Here is a 22,063-nt window from a genome sequence, read left to right as displayed (position 1 = left end):
CATTTGACCCGTGGTAGTAAACAAATTACTAAAACAAATCCCATACTTTATTTCCAGAAGCCTGCATAGTTAACGGTCAAACGTGAGTCTTTCAGGTTTTTAGCCCCGGCACAGCTTGGTTAAACCCCGCATGTCACTCCGAAAAAAAGAGCACGCTAATCTAGCAGTTTTTCCACGTTTTTCTACTTATTCTCTTCCGCATGAACCCCTTTACCTGGACCCTTCACCTCGCTATGTGCACACTGTGAATCTCGAGTAGTGTAACTCGGCTAATCCCTTCACATCATGATCCACCACGCATGCTACGACTGTCACTCCATGTCAAATATTTTCTAAAACAGCGCTATGTCTCATTTATTTTTAGAAGCTCCCAGATGAAGGGTGAATAAACCCGAAATGCATTGGAGCTATATTGAAAACATTTAACCTACAAAAGAAACTTCAGTCATGCAAATAATGATGAACAATGATGATTAAAAATATCTCAAGCATCTAAATGTTGTGGAAGCTTATTTAAGCACCGTATGGTGTGCACAGAAGACAGGGATGTTCCCAAGTCACATAGGAACACGACTTTGAGTGTATCTTCCAAACGCACGTAGGACGGACGTGCCACCTGCTTGTAGCACCCAATCTTTAATAAATTCACGTAATCAACCTGAATTCTCTTTCAAAAAAATAGCTGTGCGCTCCCAATCAACAGAAATAGTTGAAAACTGTCACATTCCTGTCTTTAAGGGACTGGATTAAGGGAAGGATGTAAAGATTGAACAGATGGGGGGAAGGAGCAGAACCTTGTGGTACACCATAGTTGGTTTTGCGTGGTGGGGCCATAAAGTGGCCTAGGCGAATGGCCTGAAAGCGATCCTCCAGGAAGGAGGAGAGCCAGCAAGCTGCAGTATCCAAGATGCCGGCTTGTTTGACACGGTCGACAAAGGCAGCATGGTCGACCGTGTCAAAGGCGGGTGAGAGGTCCAAAAGGACAAGTACTTGAGGAGAGCATTTATCCGATCCATCACGGAGAGTATCCAACACAGCCAAGATGACCGTTTTCGTGGAATGGACTGGCCGGAAACCTGCCTGGTAGACATTGAGATATTTAGATTTTTCCAGGAAGGCTGACAGGCATTTGGCTACGTGGGCCTCTAGCAATTTTCCTAGGAATGGGAGATGGGACGATAATTAGGTAAAAATGTCGGATCAGCACCAGGTTTCTTCAGAAGAGGGACTACAATGGCTTTTTTAAATGCGTTAGAAACTTGACCGGTAGTAAGTGACTCATTCAGTAGTGTTAGTGCTGGACCAGGTTTTCAATATAAAGACAATCATTAGAAACTCTCTGTTTATGCAGATGATATTCTTTTTTAACTTCTAATACGGATGTTAGACGTACTGCTTTATTTCAGTCTATTTCAGGATATATATTAATTCGAATAATTAATATATTATATGAATTTTACTCGTCCTCCATTGGAGTAGTTCTATGATGAAATATTTAATTATCTGGTTTATAAAATCCATTAAATCTTTTGTTAACATTAATGTGAATGAGGATCTTGATAGAACCGATAAACTTCTTTCTTCTTGGAACCCGTTTGTTTCTATTTTGGTGGGGTCCGCTTGATTCCATCAAAATAATGGTTATGCCTATCCTTCTATATATTGCGTCTAAGACTCAGTGCACATACCGATTACTTATTTTAAACATATTGATTCTCTTCTTTCCAAATTTCTCTGGAATAACAAAAAAATCTAGATTATCTCTATCTTGTCTTAAGAAGTCCAAGCCGGATGGAGGTCTTAATTTTCCTGACTTCCATACCTACCACAAAGCTGTTGGTTTGCAACTTGCCTCCAAATGGCTTCTTATAGTTTCTTCCACTCTTTAACTTCAAGAAACACTTTTACATCCACACCTTTATTTAAACATACGTGTCTTCTCTTTAAACCTTCTTATCTTCCAAAAAATCTGTCTTAGGGTGCTTTTTTGCATCCTCCTCTTTGTTATAATCATTTGATTACTATAAATATTAGACCTATATATTGGAAATCCTGGAGACAATAATGTCTAATGGGTGTCCGAGATTTAATTGAGGGTGTGAATCCTCGTTATTTCCTCAATTCAAAACGCTTTTCAATTGTCTACGCTCCTTTTTTCATACAGTTTCTACTCTTTTAGAATTGTTTTAGGTATACTATACTCTCTTCCATCTCGTTCCTCTACTCCTACCCCTGCTGCCTCACTGTTACATTTGCTTACGCTTATTCCTAAAGTTTCTCTATTTACAAATAATTTTTACCCCAGAACTTTCTCTGTCTAAAACTAAGATTGAGCTTAGTCGGGAAACTGATTTGGGATGCGCCCGGCCGATATCAATCTGGAACCAAATTTGGTCTAGAACATAAAAAATGTACAGAACACCCTCCACTACTCAGTCTATGTTTTTTTATATTATTGATTATATTACAATCAGGTGTCTATAGCCAATTTTTCACCCACACACAGTCAAACTTGTTGGTCATGTTGGCATTCTCAAGGTGATCTTAATCACCTTCTATTTTTAGGCACTCCCACTTCGGATTTTTGGGAAGAAAGTCTGGCCACATTAATTTTTAATTGACATTGTCCTATGTCCCTGTCCTTGGCAGAAAGCACACAGCGCCCCACCCTCTAGAGACAGGACAGAAGGAAGCAGGACACTGCGCCCGCCTTCCAGAGACAGAACAGAAGGGAGCAGGACAGAGCACCCTGCCCTCTAGAGACAGGGCAGAAGGGAGCAGGACAGAGTACCCAGCCCTCTAGAGACAGAACAGAAGGGAGCAGGACAGAACACCCTGCCCTCTAGAGACAGGACAGAAGGAAGCAGGACACTGCGCCCTCCTTCCAGAGACAGAACAGAAGGGAGCAGGACAGAGCACCCTGCCCTCTAGAGACAGGGCAGAAGGGAGCAGGACAGAGCACCCTGCCCTCTAGAGACAGGGCAGAAGGGAGCAGGACAGAGCACCCTGCCCTCTAGAGACAGGACAGAAGGAAGCAGGACACTGCGCCCGCCTTCCAGAGACAGAACAGAAGGGAGCAGGACAGAGCACCCTGCCCTCTAGAGACAGGGCAGAAGGGAGCAGGACAGAGCACCCTGCCCTCTAGAGACAGAACAGAAGGGAGCAGGACAGAACACCCTGCCCTCATTACAAAGTGGGGAGATATGTTGACGGAAAGATCAATCATAGACTGGGATATCTTCAAGCTAAAAGTAACATCACCACTCTCCTGGATAGTATATCTACAAATCGGAAGCTAGATTCGGACTCAAATTAGGAAAAAAGGAATGTTGGGAGAGGAGAGCCCTTTAGAAAATATCTTAGTTGAGAGACCTGCGGGAAAAAAGGAAGTTGCACTCTTCTATTGGCACATTATAGAGGATGGAGAGCGAGATTCTAACCTCCCGGAAAAAGTATGGGGCGCAGAGGGAGAACCAGACAGAGAGGTCATTTGGGAGGAATCTTTCACCCTCCTTTACAAAATCATCAAGCCAGCATGGTTGAGGCGCAACCATTTCTTTACACTCCACAGAGCGTACTATTCTCCTAAAAGGCTGTCGAAATTTCAAACAGGAAAATGCTGCAGCAAATGTTCTCTACCGGCAGCCTCGGACCTTCATATGTTTTGGGAGTGTCCGAACATTGCCACTTTTTGGGATGAAATCAAAACAACACTCGAATCTATCCTAGGTATCACTATCTCGTGCTCATGGTCTTTAATTATCTTCGGATTAAACCACAATATTAGGGGACCAGAGAGAGATTTTTTGTTTTATGCCATTTTATTGGCAAGAAGAGAAATCTGTAAGAATTGGGTTAATACACATCCCCCAACCCATGCAGAGTGGCTGGCTTCACTTTATGCAACATCAAAGCTGGATTTATTGAGAACTTGCAGCTCTCGGTCACTTAAATTTTGGGACCTTTTGATCAATTGGAGGAGAGATAGTTAATAACCCGGGGTTTTTTTTTTGTTTTTTTTTCCCCCGGATCCGATGATTAGGCCTAAAAATCTCTCTGTCCTAAAGGGTGGTATCGAACAACTACAGGACAACTGGCCGAACTGGTCCGAAGGGAGTAAGTCCGTCCAAGCTCTGTTGGCGACGTGGAGGAAGACCCTCGGGGTACCTGGAACCCAGTTTTGGGCTCCGGGTCGCCAAAGGGGGGTCGATCCTCGTGGTTGAGAGGATAAGAGCATAGTTGGATCGACTTTTTGGCTAATGAGGACCAAAAAAAAAAAAAAATAAATAAAAAAAAAAAAAAAAAAAGAACACCCTGCCCTCTAGAGACAGGACAGAAGGAAGCAAGACACTGCACCCGCCTTCCAGAGACAGAACAGAAGGGAGCAGGACACTGCACCCGCCTTCCAAAGACAGAACAGAAGGGAGCAGGACAGAGCACCCTGCCCTCTAGAGACAGGGCAGAAGGGAGCAGGACAGAGCACCCTGCCCTCTAGAGACAGGACAGAAGGGAGCAGGACACAGCGCCCCGCCCTCTAGAGACAGGACAGAAGGAAGCAGGACACTGCGCCCGCCTTCCAGAGACAGAACAGAAGGGAGCAGGACAGAGCACCCTGCGCTCTAGAGACAGGGCAGAAGGGAGCAGGACAGAGCACCCTGCCCTCTAGAGACAGGGCAGAAGGGAGCAGGACAGAGCACCCTGCCCTCTAGAGACAGGGCAGAAGGGAGCAGGACAGAGCACCCTGCCCTCTAGAGACAGAGCAGAAGGGAGCAGGACACTGTGCCCTCCCTCCAGAGGGATCGCAGCCTGTAGAGCACCCCGACGAGGCTGGGGTTAGTTTCATGTCCCATCTCAAAGCTGCTTAATGGCAACATAGAGTCTCACTTCCCTTACCAGCGCTTTATTCACAGTATTTGCAATTTGGTATGGGACTCTGCCTCTCCAATCTTTTACTGCGAAATGGGAACGAGTACAGAAGGTCTGCAACCAGTGGTGCCTAGCCTATGGTGACAGTAATGAAACTTTGGAACATGTCATGTTTTCTGTCTGGCCTACTTGTGAAGTAGGAGACGTTGAATAGTTCAGCTTTTTCAAAATAAGGGTGGTAGGGGGAGGTCCTCGGGATATTGAGCAAAGTGATGGTATTTGCACTCACTCGATACCTGTTAGGAGTTTGGAGGGTTAAGGAAAAACTGAGTAGAGCCTCTGAAAATTCTGACAGCGGTACGTCATTTAATGTGTCAAGTAATTATTATTTTGCCCAGCACCTTGAGCCAGATTCTGTTTGATACAAACTAGTTGTAGTTGCTCTTTATATAACACCTGTAGTGTCAATAGGAAAAAGAGGTTAAATTGCCTGGGAGGCTTGGGAGGCAAAATAAATGTGTGTCGCCCTGCTATCCTTGATGAAGGTGCTTTCGTTTCTTGATGTGCAATACTTTTTTAATAGCTTAAATATTTTCAGTCAGAATGCCAAATTAATTTTATCTTTCATGATGTTTTATTTAGGGCCTTGTTACGAGCACCACGGTCTATAGGACTGCCGTACTCGTGGTGGCGGTCTGACCATGGACACACTGCGACCCCGCCCGCAGTTTTACTAGTGGGAAGGTCGGACCACCACGAGACCGCCGGCTCCACCAGGATCAAGGATCCCGCTCGGACAGCGGTCTGCAACCGGCATGATATGCTCGCCGTGCCACTGCCGGCAATGCCAAGTATATTCTGAGTTGCCTTTTCACCGCCCTTTTCATGGTGGTGAGCCCCACAAGAAACGAGAGGAAGAGAGGCAACTAAGGGAGCCCCAACAGGGCCCACTGCCAGATTTGGGCCTGGGGGTGCATGCGGGGGGGGGGGGGGCATTAAAGAAGCCAGAAGACTTACTACTAGAGCTTGTTATGCTGCTAAATGGAAACGATTTGCCATTTACTGCAATAATACTCAAATTGATCCTTTAGATGCTTCCATCCAAAAGATTATCTGTTACCTTCTACATTTACAAAGATGTAATCTAGCTTATTCATCTATACGTTTACATCTTGCCGCCATTGCCGCATATCTGCAAAACAGACAACATATGTTGTTGTTTAGAGTGCCAGCAATAAACGCTTTTATGGAAGGATTCAAAAGAATTATTCCTCCTAGGTTACCACCCTCTCCAGGGTGGAACCTAAACATTGTTCTTACAAGACTCATGGGACCCCCTTTTGAACCTTTACACAAATGTGAACTACAATTTCTTACATGGAAAACAGCTTTCCTTGTTGCTATTACCTCTCTTAGAAGAGTTACAAGAATTTTTCTTACAATTACATCGTAACAAGGTGGTTCTAAGAACTAATCCTAAATTCCTTTCTAAAATAATTACTCCTTTTCATCTAAACCAATCAGTTGAGTTACCAGTGTTTTTTCAAAAGACATGTGCAAGGCAGTAACATGGTCTACAACACACACCTTCACTAAACACTATTGTGTTGATGTGCAAGCCAAGAAGCAAGCTGCAGTGGGCTAAGCTGTCCTTAAAACTCTCTTTCAAACTACTGCAACAGGCACAGGTGACCACCGCTAGGGGAGACTCTGCTGCACAATCGATGGTAAGTGTACAATCTGCAGCTCATATGCCTCGAACGGAAAATGCTACTTACCAGTATACATCTGTTCTTGGCATGTAGAGCTGCAGAGATGTACACGCCCTCCCTCCTCCCCGGGACCTGTGTCTGTTCCAGTTTTATCTTAATTAGATATACACGCATGGACATACTTTCTTCTTTCTACCAACTCCATCATTTCCCATCATGGCGAAAAACAATCTAAGGATGGAGCTGATGCCCATGCGCACTATCGTCCAAGGGAGGAGTCACTTATCTCGTGACTACAAGACTTCTTCCAAGACGACAACAACATGCAATCATCCGAGCCCAACACCAGGTGATGATCTAATGCTAAGTGTACAACTTTGCAGATCTACATGCCAAGAACAGATGCATACTGGTAAGTAGCATTTTCCTGATTTCACATGCTTTTATGGCCTTGTGCCGAAATAAAGATTTTAGCTGACTGACTGACTAACTTTAGTGTTGTTTTGGAGAAACACTACATATGCCAAATGCACTTTTCTTAGAGGAATGCAATTGCTTGTCTCAGACTACAAAAAGTAAGCTTAGAATTCTTCACAGAAAACCGTTTCTTACGTTTAGGCACAAGATTGATTTCATCATGCTTGAGTTCAGCCACAACTTACATTAAGACTGAAGGCCTGATAGTCTAACAATCCAGTTTCTGTGTGCCCACAGATATGGGGGGAAATGTTGGAACTTCTATGGTCTAACAAACTTTATATAGGAAATAATGTCTTGATTTGGTGTTTGGTTATTGTGCTTGGGTGTGGGAGGGGCAAGGGGGCACAGGGCTGAGAAAGTGGAGAAGTAATTCTAATTTTATTCTGTTGTACTTTTGTTGTACTTCTACTTACAATCAATAAAGCCAATAAAAAGTGTTTTACTGGTGATGTACACTATTCCACATTATTTGTGTAATCTTGCTATAGAAATTGGAGCGGCCTACAGTGGGTCATTTCCAATTACAAGGACTCAGAAGAGTGGAGGTATTTTCCAATATTCTTATCTCTGCTAAGATGATCTTTTATTTCGTCTGTTTCCTGGGGGCTGCTCTGTAAGACATTTTCTCCCCTTTTCATGATCAATAACTCACATTGTCTGGTACTAGGGTCATCTAGTGTATCAATATAACATGAGTCCAAATGTTAGTTCTTCTTTGAGGCCCTTACGCTATGGGCCTCATTACATTGTCGGTGGGACTGCCACCGACAGGCCGTTGGCGGCTGCCCCACCGACAGACAGTCCTTCAGTCTGAATGCTGCATTATGATGCAGGTGGCTGGGCCGAGAACATCAGGGGGGAAGACCGCCGTCTCTTACAGGATCTATGATCCCGTCAGGGCGGTGGTCGGAATCGTATCCCTTGAATGGCAGCGATGCTGAGGCAGGCACCGCCATTGAGATCACAATGTCCTTTTCCAACAGCCTTTCCAGGGCTCCCCTCCCTTGTGGGCAATTGCAAAGTGGCCCATAGGGCACATGTAGTGCCCCACTCACATCCATGCACTGTGTGCCATGCACCACAGGATGCATGGCACACAGTGCATGGATGTGCACTTAGTGCTCCTTGACACTGTGGCTTGTGCTGAAGCCCCTTTCCTGGGACATGTCACATATGGTTGCCTTATTCTTTCATCTCGCTCACATGAGATTTTCTTATCATATATTTCTCTCTCACTCAGGTTTCTATAGTTGCCCGAGATTCTTGTGTTGCAACTTTTCTCTCCTACTTGTTCAATCCCTTTATAACTCCCTAATTGGTCATTTTTCCTGTGCTGTATGTGTCTACCCCAGAGAATTTCTATCAGTGTCTCTTTGTTTATCTCACCTGAGAATCTAGTCTTATCTCTCTCTCTCTCTTGCCTCATCTAATCCAATATTTTCTTATTGCATGTTTCTCTCTTGCTCTATTTCTCCTGAGATACGGTAGCTTCTCTCACTCACACTCTCAAGCTCTTCTGGGATTCACTTATTGTACGTCTCCCTTTGGGTGCCTCTCTCAATGGGGTTTTTGTGTAAGTAAATCAATCATTATTGTCGACTCTTGACACCACTCGCACCATAGCATTCTCCTCTCACCTGAGAGTACCTGTTTCTTTTGATGAGCGCATTTTTTCCAGTCTAGATATATAACAAGCTCTCTCCACTGCATTTCTGGTTTCTCTTCCTATGTGTCTTGTCCTCTTACATCAACATCCTTCATTCTCCTGTTGCTCTTCAAGTCTAACTTTTCCTCTCTCTCTCCTTGGTATACGAGTTTCTTCCTCTTTATTCCAAGTGTCCTTCTGCCCTGCATGTTCCTGTTTCCATGAGCAGCCCCACGGTCTGTGTTCTTCTTCCCCATTTCTTCTTGCTCCCACCCTATTGTCTGTGTATTTCTACTTCTAACCTGTACCATAGATACTTCAATTTGTTTCCTGTCTGTCCATAGTCCCTGATCCAAGGTTGTCTTCTTCATTCTGTTTACCCTCCATTCCTTCGTCAATCTCTCACTTTGTTGTCCAAGGTTGTCTTCTTCATTCTGTTTACCCTCCATTCCTTCGTCAATCTCTCACTTTGTTGTCCAAGGTTGTCTTCTTCATTCTGTTTACCCTCCATTCCTTCGTCAATCTCTCACTTTGTTGTCCAAGGTTGTCTTCTTCATTCTGTTTACCCTCCATTCCTTCGTCAATCTCTCACTTTGTTGTCCAAGGTTGTCTTCTTCATTCTGTTTACCCTCCATTCCTTCGTCAATCTCTCACTTTGTTGTCCAAGGTTGGCTTCTTCATTCTGTTTACACTCCATTCCTTCGTCAATCTCTCACTTTGTTGTCCAAGGTTGACTTCTTCATTCTGTTTACCCTCCATTCCTTCGTCAATCTCTCACTTTGTTGTCCAAGGTTGTCTTCTTCATTCTGTTTACCCTCCATTCCATTGTCAATCTCTCACTTTGTTGTCCAAGGTTGTCTTCTTCATTCTGTTTACCCTCCATTCCTTCGTCAATCTCTCACTTTGTTGTCCAAGGTTGTCTTCTTCATTCTGTTTACCCTCCATTCCTCCGTCAATCTCTCACTTTGTTGTCCAAGGTTGTCTTCTTCATTCGGTTTTTCCTCCATTCCTTCGTCTATCTTTCACTTTGCTGTCAAATGTCTTATTCATTCTGTTTACCCTCTGTTTCTTTCTTAATCGCTCACTTGAGTTGCCAGTCATTTCGTTATACCAAAGATGTTTCTAACTCCTCAATTTTTATTCCCATTGTGTGGCCTCTGTTTATATGTCGAGGAGGAAATGTGGGCTTTTAGGGAAGATTAAATCTGCCTGTACATCCATCTCCAACAAACACTTGCTGCATCTCTGGTGGGCATAAAATGGCAATGCATGTGAGTGCTGCCCTATCGCTGCATCTCAGCAAACATGGCTTGAATGTGTCTAGTGATAGAGCCTGTAAGTGGTGCACTACTGGTGGGCGGGAGCACACATATCCTTTGTTGACTCTGCGAGTATTCGCTCAATGCCACAATCTGTAAGCTGCGCCTTATTTCCTGGGGATGAGCATGCATGCCCAGTGTGTGCCTTTGAGAGAGTGTGCTCCTTATTACAACCTGCAATGAGTACCTTATTTGGTGCAGTTCAACACATGTGCCACATGTGTGTGCTTTTGTGAGTATGTATTAAGCCCATACATGGATGTGGTGTCTCATCCGCTTGGGAGAGCGCATGTGCCACAAGCATATGCCCGGTGTGTGCGCATGTGAGATTGTGCTCACTTTTACAGCCAGCCTGTAACAGTGCTTTATCTGCTGCGGTTTCATACATGTGCCCTGTGTGTATGCGCTGACTACTGAAGTCTCTGTGACCACTGCCTTATCTACTCTGGATTAGCACACATGCCTTGTGTGCCTGTGTGAGTGTGTACTCACTGCTCACTTCCAACTGGTACCTTATATGCAGCAGGTAAGCCCATGTATGCTGTGTGTACAATTGTGAGTGGTTTCACTGCATTAGTCTGCAAGTAGGTACTTGTTTTCTGTAAAGAAGACATGCCTTATTAGTGCCTCTGTGACTGTGTGTTCATTGCTGCATTCAATTAGCAGTGCCTTGTCTGGTGAGGACATGCACCTTATGTGTGCCTTCATGAGCGTGTGGTACAGCTGTGATGGGTAAGCGGGCCTTTTCTAGGGAGCACAAGTATCCCATATGCATGAAGCCATCACTCTCACATCAAGGCTAAACTTACTTTGGAAACTAGTGTCACGGTCTCTTCTCGCAGACTCATTGTTGTCCTTGGGGTGGAGCAGTTGTGCTTCTTTCGCTCTCAATGAAAAGACAGTACTGGCAATTAGAGGGCCTGTTAAATAAAGAAATCACAAATTAATAACAATACAAGAGGGCAATATACAATATTGAGAATTATATGCTGTTTGTCTAACACAACACATATTCATCTGTGGTGCTAATATCGTGCACAGCACGTCAGGCTCTGTCCAGATATTCCAGAATAAACAAAGTGAAAGACGTGTACACCCTTTAAGAGAGACAATGTGAGGGAGTCCTCTCTCCCCTTACAAAACACAGTGTGAGATGTACTTCTCGTCAGGAGAGAGAGTGAGAGCTATGCAGGTGCTTCAAGAGAGATCTGGTGAGAGATGTCATCCCTTTTCAAGAGAGACAATGTAAGAGACATCCTCCCCCAACAAGAGAATCAGAGGTACAGCTTACACCCTGAGCAGGGTACGTGAGGGAAGCCCCTCTCAGAAGATATACTGTGGGAGACATGCCATGTGTCTTGCATGCTTCCTTTCCCTCTTGAGGGGAGCTGATGCATGAGGGGTTAGAGTGGCCTAGAGCATGGAATGATGTCATGGAATGACAGAGTCCATGAGCTGATTTTGGATGGGCAGAGTTTGGACAGCTGGGGGGAGGATGGATTTCTGAGAGAAGGTACCAGATTGTGATTGTAACATAGACTATAGAGCCCACCTGTACCAGACTGTGATTGTACCATGGACTATAGAACCCACCTGGACCAGACTGTGATTGTACCATGGACTATAGAACCCACCTGTACCAGACTTTGATTTTACCATGGACTATAGAACCTAGCTGTGATTTTAACATGAAATCTAGAACCCACCTCTACCACACTGTGATTTTACCTTGGACTATAGAACCCACCTGTACCAGACTTTGATTTTACCATGGACTATAGAACCTAGCTGTACCAGACTGTGACTGTACCATGGACTATAGAACCTATCTGTACCAGACTGTGACTGTACCATGGACTATAGAACCTACCTGTACCAGATTACCACCAGACATTTGTGTGAAGAACTTGCTCTTCAGATACTAAATTATGTCCTCCCCAATCCAGGGCACCCAATATGAGACATGTCCTCACTCTTCAGGAGACACAATGTGAGAGATGTTCTCCCTCCACATGAAAGGTAGTGTGAGACATGCCTGGCCCCTTTAGAAGAGACTCTGTGAAAGAGGTCCTGCCTCAGGAGAGATGACGTGAGAGTTGGGGTCACCCTTCAGGAGAGATACTTTGATAGATGCACATACATATACACCGAGATACAGACCTTTGGAGAGCTCCATTCTGCCAATGACTACTGGGGTTGAGGTTGCTTCAGGCATTTTCTTTTTTTTTGGAAAACCTTTATTTGTAATTCAAAGTACACCGCTATTCAGCCGTACATCCCGGAGGCCAGGTAGCATTATAAAGCAACATAGAAGTGTGCACAAAACAGTAAAAGGAGCAGTTAGGTTTAATTTTATATATTATAAAAGTGAACTTAATAAACAAGGTAAGAACCGAAAAGGAACAAGAGTAGCGAAGGGAAGGGAAGGGGGAGAAAGAGGGGGGAGAAAGGGAGAAAGATGGCAAGGCAGAGGAGCATAGATGAGCGGTAAAGCACATATCCAGGGGGAGAGGCGGGAACTTCCGCATCATGAAATAGTCATATCAAGTAAGCACACATGTGTAAGGGGAGCAAGAAACAGGATTACATCACGTGAAGACCTGGGTGGAGGGATTAACTATGGTGAGAGACGAATCTCCGGTTGGACTACCGCCGGGGGCACACAAATGTCACCTCTATAAGCATTCCAGGCCCCCCAGACCAGCCCCCACATCTTGGGCTTACCCCGGGCTAAGTAGACAGTCTTCTCCCGGAGCATGCACCAGTCCATGTTGGTTTTCCAAAGACTCACAGTGGGGGGGGTCGGAGCACCCCATCTCTGGGCAATGTCCCTCTTGGCCACCATTTGCTTCAGGCATTTGATGACAAGGCTTTTAATTAGTGTTGGTACCAGCCCTTAGCATTCCACAGATGTAAACAGGTTAAAAAAGACCACACACACAGTCATTGGAATAATGGTATTAATGCCTTGGTTTTTAGGTCTCGCCTGAACCAGCGCATGCGCAGATCTGCGAGACATTTAGTAGTGGGCTTTAAAACGTCCTACCACATGCTTTTTGCTGGCATGGAGTGTGCGGTTATGAGCACATGCACGAGCGCGCGCACACAACTCCTGCTTCTCCCCCTCCCCACCACATATCGCGTCTCGCGCCCGCTCGCAACCAATGCTTGATTGTATAATGTTGACAGCCACGGATGCTTGGGACTAGAGCACAGTGACCAATCAGAGAACAGATTCAATAGTGTACATTCAATGGGATAACGTGTCTTTTCAAAGGCGGAAGAAACAGCAAAAGCAACATTGGATGGTTGTTGAAACATGTTTGGGTATGTAATGTTTCGTTATTTTTCTGTGCAACGTAATTTTAATTCCAAGAGGGGGTTTTCACTACCAGTCATCTTCACTCATGCTCTCTCCCAAGGAGGGTTTCCCCGTTGTCAACCTTCATCTCTCGGTAGGTAGCTGTCCCATCTGTATGTTGACCTTTTGCAATGTTTACCAAAGGAATTCACCCATCTGATTTATCCTTCAACATAAATTGCCAATGCCCGTTAACTTTGTCTGACATCTCTACACAGTTCTGGCTATTTAGCAAACAGCAGATTGGTTGCTATTCAGAATTATTGCTTAAAAGCTTGAATAGTCTGAAGATGACACTTATGATGTGTGGGTAAGTGACAGTACTCTCAGTATTATTTCTGTCATTCACCCAAACTTTCATCACTGCTCGCTCAGTTGGAAGTTGCCAAAACCCATTTTTTTTACTTTAGACACGGAGATATCCGCTTGTCATTATTAGATATGTTGAGTAGCCCATCGAGTCTGTTTGTGTTTTTCCTTTTGCTTTTCATGTTAAAAATCGGGAACACGAGCAGCGGAAAACCCAGAAAAAACGTGACCAGGCAAACTACTCCCAAGTAAAAAGCTATGTGAACGTCCTAGTCAACTGCTACTAAACGCGTTTAGTGTATACACATTTTATTAAAAGTGTAGTGTGTATACATGTTTTATTAATTATTATTATTTACACTGCATTACTGTTGGTTATGTGCAAATGCTTTACACACTGTCTCTAAGATAAGCTTGACTGCTCGTGCCAAGCTACCAAGGGGGTGAGCAGGGGTTATTTTAGGAGTGTAACTCTCTTATCCTGACTAGGAAGAAGGGTCCCTACTTGGACAAAGGTACCTACCTCTGCCAACTAGAGACCTCCATTTCTAACACTAACAGGGTAAAAAGCTTCAGCAAAAGGGGGCAACACTGAGAAACGTCTCAGACATATATTAACAGTCTGGGCCTTCGCTCAGGTGTCATCATACACGAGGGCAAATCACATGTCCCAAACTATTGCCAGGTTCATGTGTCGCATTACAATAAGCAAGTACCCTCCAAGGCAGAGTGGCAAACGCTTTAGATAGGTCTATGGACATTACCAGTGGAGCAGGGTTGTACTGTACCAGTGTTTTGTTAATAATTCTGTATAGTCACCTCATATTAAAGGAGGTATTACATTGAGGAATTAAGCCATTCTGATTCTGATGGACCAATGTATGCAGGTGTGACTGGAGGCTAATGGCCTATAATTTTCTGAGGATTTTGTAGTCCAGATTTATCATGGAGAGAGATCAGACTGAGGCTACCTCCAATGCATGAATCTGGGGTTTGGGGATAGAGACAATCAGAGCTTCTCTAGTGGTGTCTGGTTAGGGACCACATTCCTGTGACTCAGCATAGATGGCGGCCAACCAGGGTGCTAAGTGAGCCATAAATGTGTGATAGAATTCCACCGATAGCCCATTCGTACACATCATTTTACCCCTCACCAGTTTTTGACGGCCTCTTTCATTTACGACTCCATTACTGGCCCTCCCAATGTATCCCAATCCTCAGCCGCTAACTGTGCAAGTGTTGCCCAATCCAGTAATGTCTCTGTTTCCTCCTCTGAAAATGAGAGCTGCTTGTCATACAGTTTTTTTTTTAAACTTTATTTTTGGGTTTTTCATCGATAACTTTCACCATAGAGTGCATTACAGTCACACATTTCAGGCTATGTACACAATATATGTGAATAGATTCTGATCACCTGTACATACATCACAATATCTTGATATAACATTAACATTAGGCATTTAGATAGTGCAGTAAATCACATCTTTGTATCGATAACTTTCACCATAGAGTGCATTACAGTTACACATTTCAGGCTATGTACACAATATATGCGAATAGATTCTGATCACCTGTACATACATCACAATATCTTGATATAACATAAACATTAGGCATTTAGATAGTGCAGTCAATCATACATTGTATCATAGAATGGCCTCGAACCCTTGAAAGACATCCCATGCGAGACGAGGCATCACAGTAGCAATATGTTGCGATATAAAAAGTTCCACATAAGTAATTCCTGACAGAAAGGCACATTAATAGGAAGGTTTAGTTTCCGCCTGTAAGACCATTGTCCACATCTCAAAGAGCCTGTAAGAAGCGGCCCCCATGATACCTCGGATAGCATTCAGATACCTCTCGGCAGGCCATATGGTGGGAAGTGTCCAGATGTGACGGCAAGGCGGGGGCATTAGACCGGCGATCCCTCTCCGGCTCTAGCACTTTCCCTAGATAGGTAGCCACGTAAAGGGGCCCATATATCACAGGGCCGTGAAGCCGTCGGCAGCATCTCAGAGTATGTGTCTAACTGTTCTTGGCAATAAATTAGATCATTGAGCCAGTTCTTGAATTTAGGGGCCCTGCCCCTGCCCCATCGACATGCAGCTCTTCTTTTCGCCACAAGGAGAGCCAGCGCAACAAACTTGCGGTGCGCCGCCTGTAGGGGCTCTACATACCCCAAGAGCGCCAGCACCGGAGAGGGAGTTATGTCAGTGTGAATCATGTTGGACAGCGCAGCCAGCACCTGAACCCAGTAGAGTTGGACTGCATCGCAGGTCCACGCAAGGTGTAAAACGTCAGCTCCCGGGGCATGGCATCTATCACAGTTGTCAGCAGTGCGGAGTCGAAGTCTACACAACCGGGCTGGAGTATAATATAGGCGATGTAAGAATTTGTAGTGTATAATTCTATGTCTACTGCTAGCTGAGATACGTTTAGTTTCCTGGAGGCAAAAAGCCCATTGCTTGTCAGTGAGGGGTCTGTCTAGTTCTAAATCTCATTTCAGTTTTGCCGCCACCGGAGGATAATCTATGTGTGTGTGCACTGTCCGATATATCGTCGAAACCAGCTAGCTAGGGTTATCATTTTGGAGTATAAGCTGTAAAGGAACTAAGGCCAGAGGTTCATTTGGAAAGTCAGGTGTGAGTGCTTTAAGTCCTTGACGGAGCCTAATGTACAAAAAAATGTCAAGTGGGGTTGGTTGTATACCTTCGTACAAATGTTCCATGGAGCGAAATGTACCATTGTGATAGAGGTCCCCCCAGGTTACCACGTGAATCCTGTGGAGCAACTTGCGGAATACCGCTTCCTGCAATAGGGGCATATCTGGGTGGTAGGCCAGTGGCAGTAACGGGGCATAGATCAACGCCACTTCAAGTCTCGCAGCCAGTCGGGACCATGCGGTAACCGTGCTTAGTACTGTTGTGGGCGTTTTATCCCTGCCGGGTACCACAGAGTAGAGTGCACCTTCTATTGGGATAGGATGGGCTAGCCAGTGCTCAGCTCAAAGTTGAGGCATATATCTAGGTTGATGCACCCAGAAATAGGCATAATGGGCTTGAGCTGCCTGATAATATAGCTCAAAATCCGGTACACCAAAACCGCCCTGAGCATAGGGCCGAGTCAGGGTATCCCACCTTAAACGAGGGGATTTCCAGCCCCACACAAGTTTAATGAGCTCTGAACGGAGCTGTTGGAAAAAGGACCTGCCAGGGTAGAACGGAATATTCAAAAAAAGGTAAAGTAGTTGTGGGAGGGTTACCATTTTGATCAATGATGTTCTACCTGCAATAGAAAATGGCAAGGTAATCCAACGTGTAACATTGTCAATAATGCGGTTCATAGTAGTGCCATAGTTGGCACGCAGTAGTTCATCCCTATCCTTTTTGATGTGTAGCCCTAAGTATTTAAAATCACTGTCACACCAGGCAATTGGGTAATCCAAGTCAAAGCGTGTTGTGGAAGGCGTAAGCGGAAATATGCAAGATTTGCCCCAATTAATTTGAACACCGGAGAGTCTACCGAATTGTATGAATTCTTTAAGAATGGGGTTTAGGTTGTCGCACGGGTCGCGTATATATAAAGTGATGTCATCAGCATACATTGATATCAGTATTTTCCGTTGAAAACAACGTAGTGCACTATCTTTATGATGTTGTCTCAGCTTGGCGGCTAAGGGTTCCGTAGCTATCGCGAAAAGGAGAGGCGAAAGGGGGCATCCCTGTCCGGTCCCTCTGGTGATGGGGAATGCCTCAGATAGTTTACCATTAATAAGTACCCTGGCCATTGGGCGCTCGTAAAGGAGCCTGATCCAGGAGAAGAAAATCGCCGGAAAGCCCATCCTCTCCAAGACACGAAACACATAGTCTCACTCAAGGGAATCAAACGCCTTAGTGGCATCCAATAAGATAGCTGCTATTGCTTGGCCTTCATGCACTGAGTTGAGGACTGAGAAAAAAGTCCGCAAGTTATGCGAGGTGGCCCTGCCAGGCACAAATCCGGATTGATCAGGTAATATCAGGGTAGGGAGCAGAAGGCTGATGCGGTTAGCAATTAGTAGCAATTAGTTTGTCAAGTACCTTAACATCACAATTTAGCAATGAGAGCGGACGGTAAGAGTCACACTTGTTTGCAGGTTTACCGGGTTTGAGTAATGATGTAATAAGTGCAACCCTCATGGAAGGTGGCAGATGTCCCACCTCCAGAGCGTCCTCATTAACCTCACGCAATACTGGGGCCAAAAAGTCAATGTAAGTTTTATAAAGTTCTATTGGGATTCCGTCTAATCCTGTGGCTTTACCTGATCTCATACTCATAATTGCTTCTCTCACTTCATCCAATTCAAAGGGTGCACTAAGAAAGGCCCTTTGGGCATCGCTAAGCCAGCCCAGGGAGACGTCGGCTAGGTAATCTTGCAGTCAAAGTTCTCCCATTCTAGAGGAAGTATAAAGCGTGTCATAATGCGACACAAAGGAGTTGAGGATTTGAGTAGTGTCTCGAAGCACAACACTGTCTGGGTCTTCAAGTTCTATTACAACATTGGGTGCGCGTGTTAGTTTAATCGTGGAAGCCAAGGCCTTCCCAGGTCGCTCGCCTTCACCATAACGGCGGGTGGTCCAGTACTTGCCTCTAAATTTCGATTCCCTAGTGGCCTCAGCAGTATATTCGGTGACTTTTTCTCGTATCTTAAGGAGAACGGGGTCAGTGGGGTAGTGGCCAATAATGTTTCTAGTCTCTTAAGCTCCTTTTCTAAGGACGTTAATCGAGCAACAATGGCCTTTAACATCCCAGCTCCCTTAGCAATGCAAATCCCTCTTAACGTCACTTTAAATGCGTCCCAAATAGTTTCAACGTCTCTGACGGAATCTTTATTCCTTCTGAAAAAATCGAGACATTCCTCTCGAAGTTCCTCCTGAAAGGTGATGTCCAGTAACACTGTGGGTTGCATCCGCCAACATCCGCCAAGCAGTTGTGGGGGGGGGGGGGGGGGGGGGGGGGGGGGGGGAAGGTCCATTGAGCGCAGTGTGAGTCTCACGGGGGAGTGATCTGAATATGTTCTTGGGAGGTGGTGTGCCCGAGTAAGCGAGGTATAAAGCTGCGGTGTTAAAAATACATGGTCGAGTCTGGCCCAGGAGCGCGCTTGTGCTGTAAAATGTGTGCCCTCTTTCATATCAATGTGGAGGCGCCTCCAGGCGTCCACTAAATTGTGGTCCGTAACTACAGCACGCAGTTCCGCTCTCGCTTTAGTGTAGTGTTGTGGGGCTGTGTGTGACCTGTCCAGTGTAGGATCTAGTGTGGTATTAAAGTCTCCGCCCCAAATGAGGTGTTGTGGTCCTGTCCCCACAATCGCCGCCCGTAGCTCAGCAAAGAACCCCGGGTCATCAATGTTGGGGCCGTAGCAGCATACCAATGTGACCGCTATATGCCCTAGTCTACCCCACATCATGCAGTATCGTCCCTGAGAGTCCCCCTTGGATCCGGCCATGACAAAGGGTGTGCCTCTTTTTACCAAGATTGCCGTGCCCCTAGCGTATGTAGAGAAAGATGAGAAAGCAGTGTGTATCGCCCATCTATTAGCAAAAGTATGAGTGGGTTGCATCTTGAAGTGGGTTTCCTGCAGGAAGGCTATGTGTATGGAATGGCGATCTAGGTACGCTAGAACCTGCCGTCGTTTCCTGGGATCGCCAAGACCTCTCACATTCCGCGTTAAAATATTCAGGTTAGTGTCCCCCATGAGTGGTGTATAGCCCCATCTCTCAGAAAAACAGTAGCCAATGTCGAGTGATCAATCACTCGTAATCGCAGCATGGTATGTATGCGGGTGTCCAGAGATAGCCTGTCGCTTGCGTGTGTAACCTGCACTGCGAGAAGACCTTCTCGCAAACAAACACAATATCCTGTCGTTTCAAACTTTAGCAACTCGTCGGTAGGTTTCGTGAATAATCTTAGTACGTAACATTGTAACCAAACAATCCTCCAGTTCCCCCCCGTAACAACCCCAACATTCTGGCTTTAGGAGCTGTGAAAAAAATAAGTACATTCAGTTCGACATATCCCATCAATACCTGAGCAAAGTACCACCCTTCCTCCCTCCCACATCGCAGAACCTCCGAAAATACTATGACATGCAGTGCGATGAGTACGATATGACACTGTGCAAGATACAACCTCCCACCCAGCCAGCATCGCCACGCCTCACAGCGTATCTGAATAGCTATCAAAAAGCAAGTCAATTCAGCATTCAAGGTGAAAGTAAAGCATACATTAGCTGCCGCGGTCCAAAAGTGCCAGAGCACGCCCTGACAACAGTAAATTGCAAATATAGCAATAAGGAGTCCAAAATAGCACAGGAATTTAGTACAGAGGGTCCATTTCGCTCCAACCAGCGCGTCACCACCCCCCTCCCACCGAAGCACCCCCAACTTGCCAGTAGCCTCATCCCACCCCCCACCCTTAACAATCCCAACACAATCCAACATTTTTATCATTATCAACAAGTAAAGTGGGGTATTCCCTTCGGGGTGCAACCTAGTCGTGCACATAGCCACCCCCACACCTCGCCCATCGTTCTGATCGGCCACATTGGGTGTAGTCTAGGCAGTGGGGGGGGGGGCCTGGAATACTTTACCACCATAGTCCAGTGCTCGTCCGGTGACCTCCAGCCAGCAAGTGAGACGTCCAGCGCGTAGGTCCTACCAGGGGACCCGAGACGGACACTCATGGAATAGAGCAGCATACAGGTACGCAGTGTTCAATACTACTCATCTTCATTCGCCAAGTGGAAATCTTCTTGTCTGTCCTCACCATTGCGCCCGTTCCCGGCACGTTCTCGTTTTAGTTTGTTAATGAAGTCTTCTACCTGCTGCAGGTTTGTAAAGAAGTGCTGTTTAGCTTGATGTGTCACCCTCAATTTAGCTGGGTACATCAGTGCATAGTCTACTTGTAGTGCTCGGAGCTTCTTCTTGACGTCGAGGAATTTACGACGCTGTTCCTGTACCACAGGGGTGAAATCCGGATAAATGGAGAAGCTGACCCCCTCACATGCAAGCGTGTGGTTGGCGCGTGCTGCTCTCAACGCTGTATCACGATCTCGAAAATTCAGGAGTCTCGCAATGATGGGTGGAGGCGGGGCTCCAGGACTGGGCCTCGGTCCCAACGAACGGTGCACCCTCTCAACAATAAATTGTTTGGAGAACGCCCCAGGGCCAATCGCTGCAACAAGTATCTTTCCACAGTCCTCCATGCGTCCCGTGTTGGTCGATTCCGGCACACCTATTACGCGGATGTTATTGCGACGGCTTCGGGCTTCCAACTCTTCATTCTTAGCAGCTATGACCCTGAGGACATTGTCCATTCTCGCAAGTTGCGTCGTGTGGGTGGCCGTTGTGTCATCATTCTCGGATATGCGTTGTTCAGTTGCAGTGATGCGCTCTTCGTGAACATCCAGTTTTTTAACCATGGCGTCCATTCTCGAGGACATCCTGTCTACTTTGTCCACTATAGTGGCGAACCCCTGCCGCATTTCTTGCATCATCTGTTGCAGTTCGGACGAAGCGGGGCCGGGGCCAGTCTCCGTCGCCATGGTGTTTTGCGAGCCTCCCGCCTCTTGTGAGCTTCGTAATCTTTTTTTGGAGGTGGCGGATTCAAACAACAGTTTGGGTTGCCGGTTATCGGGTTTGCCCATGGCAGGCCTCCTGTAGGTACTCCAAGCAGATGGTAAATTGCGGTTTACTCGGTTGTTGCAAAGTGGGCTGGAGTCCGTATTCATTAGCGAGAGTCTCACTCCAAGCAGTACCTTTTTTTGTAGATATGATGAGGCGTGTGAGGAGCTAGAATAATCAGGTGACAATGGCGAGCACACAGTCAATAATCTAAGTTAGGAGAGTACTCTCAGCACAGGTAGTAGAAACGGGAAGTAGGCTGAATGAAGTTAAGGGTCGCTACCCTTCTTATTAGTTCCCCTAGACCAGGAGGCAACAGTAATCTGCAATAATCTAGACGTGTGAGGTAAGTCCCTGCACGGTATCAGCAATCAGCTCTCAGGGCACCCGCAGGGGAGAATGGGGATTTAGGTGCCCAGAGAAGGTAGTTGGCCGCTAGATAGCATCTCCTGAGGCCGCCAAAATGTTGCAGAAAGGCGGGAGATCTCTCCGGTCCCAGCCGGCACAGCCGAGGTCTACGGCTCATCAGGTCGCGGCTCTCCAGTTAGGGAGGGGCAACGACGAGTGCCCAGCAGTTGGTAAGTTGCCCAGTACTAGTTGCAGGAGGAGGGGGATCGACGAACAGCCGCGTACACCACAGAAGGACGCCGTCCACATGTTCACCAGTTACTCCGGGGTGTGCAGTTATTTGGCCCCAGTGCGGGAGA

At 45.9% G+C, this 22,063-nt stretch overlaps 1 protein-coding gene across 1 annotated transcript in view; it reads right to left on the bottom strand.

Annotated features, from left to right (window-relative positions):
* Positions 1-22,063, bottom strand: part of LOC147745333 (uncharacterized) — a 124,477-nt gene that overhangs the window by 70,370 nt on the left and 32,044 nt on the right. Inside the window, exon 3 of the mRNA XM_086952247.1 lies at positions 10,832-10,942. Within this exon, the coding sequence (XP_086808373.1) occupies positions 10,832-10,942 (111 nt within the window). The remainder of the gene's footprint in view (positions 1-10,831; positions 10,943-22,063) is intronic.

This window comes from Lissotriton vulgaris, chromosome 1_1 (genome assembly GCF_964263255.1).
Source record: "Lissotriton vulgaris chromosome 1_1, aLisVul1.2, whole genome shotgun sequence".
In the NCBI taxonomy this organism is placed as follows: Eukaryota; Metazoa; Chordata; class Amphibia; order Caudata; family Salamandridae; genus Lissotriton; species Lissotriton vulgaris.
Note: the sequence above shows the minus strand (reverse complement) of the source record. Positions and strands in the feature narration are given on the sequence as shown.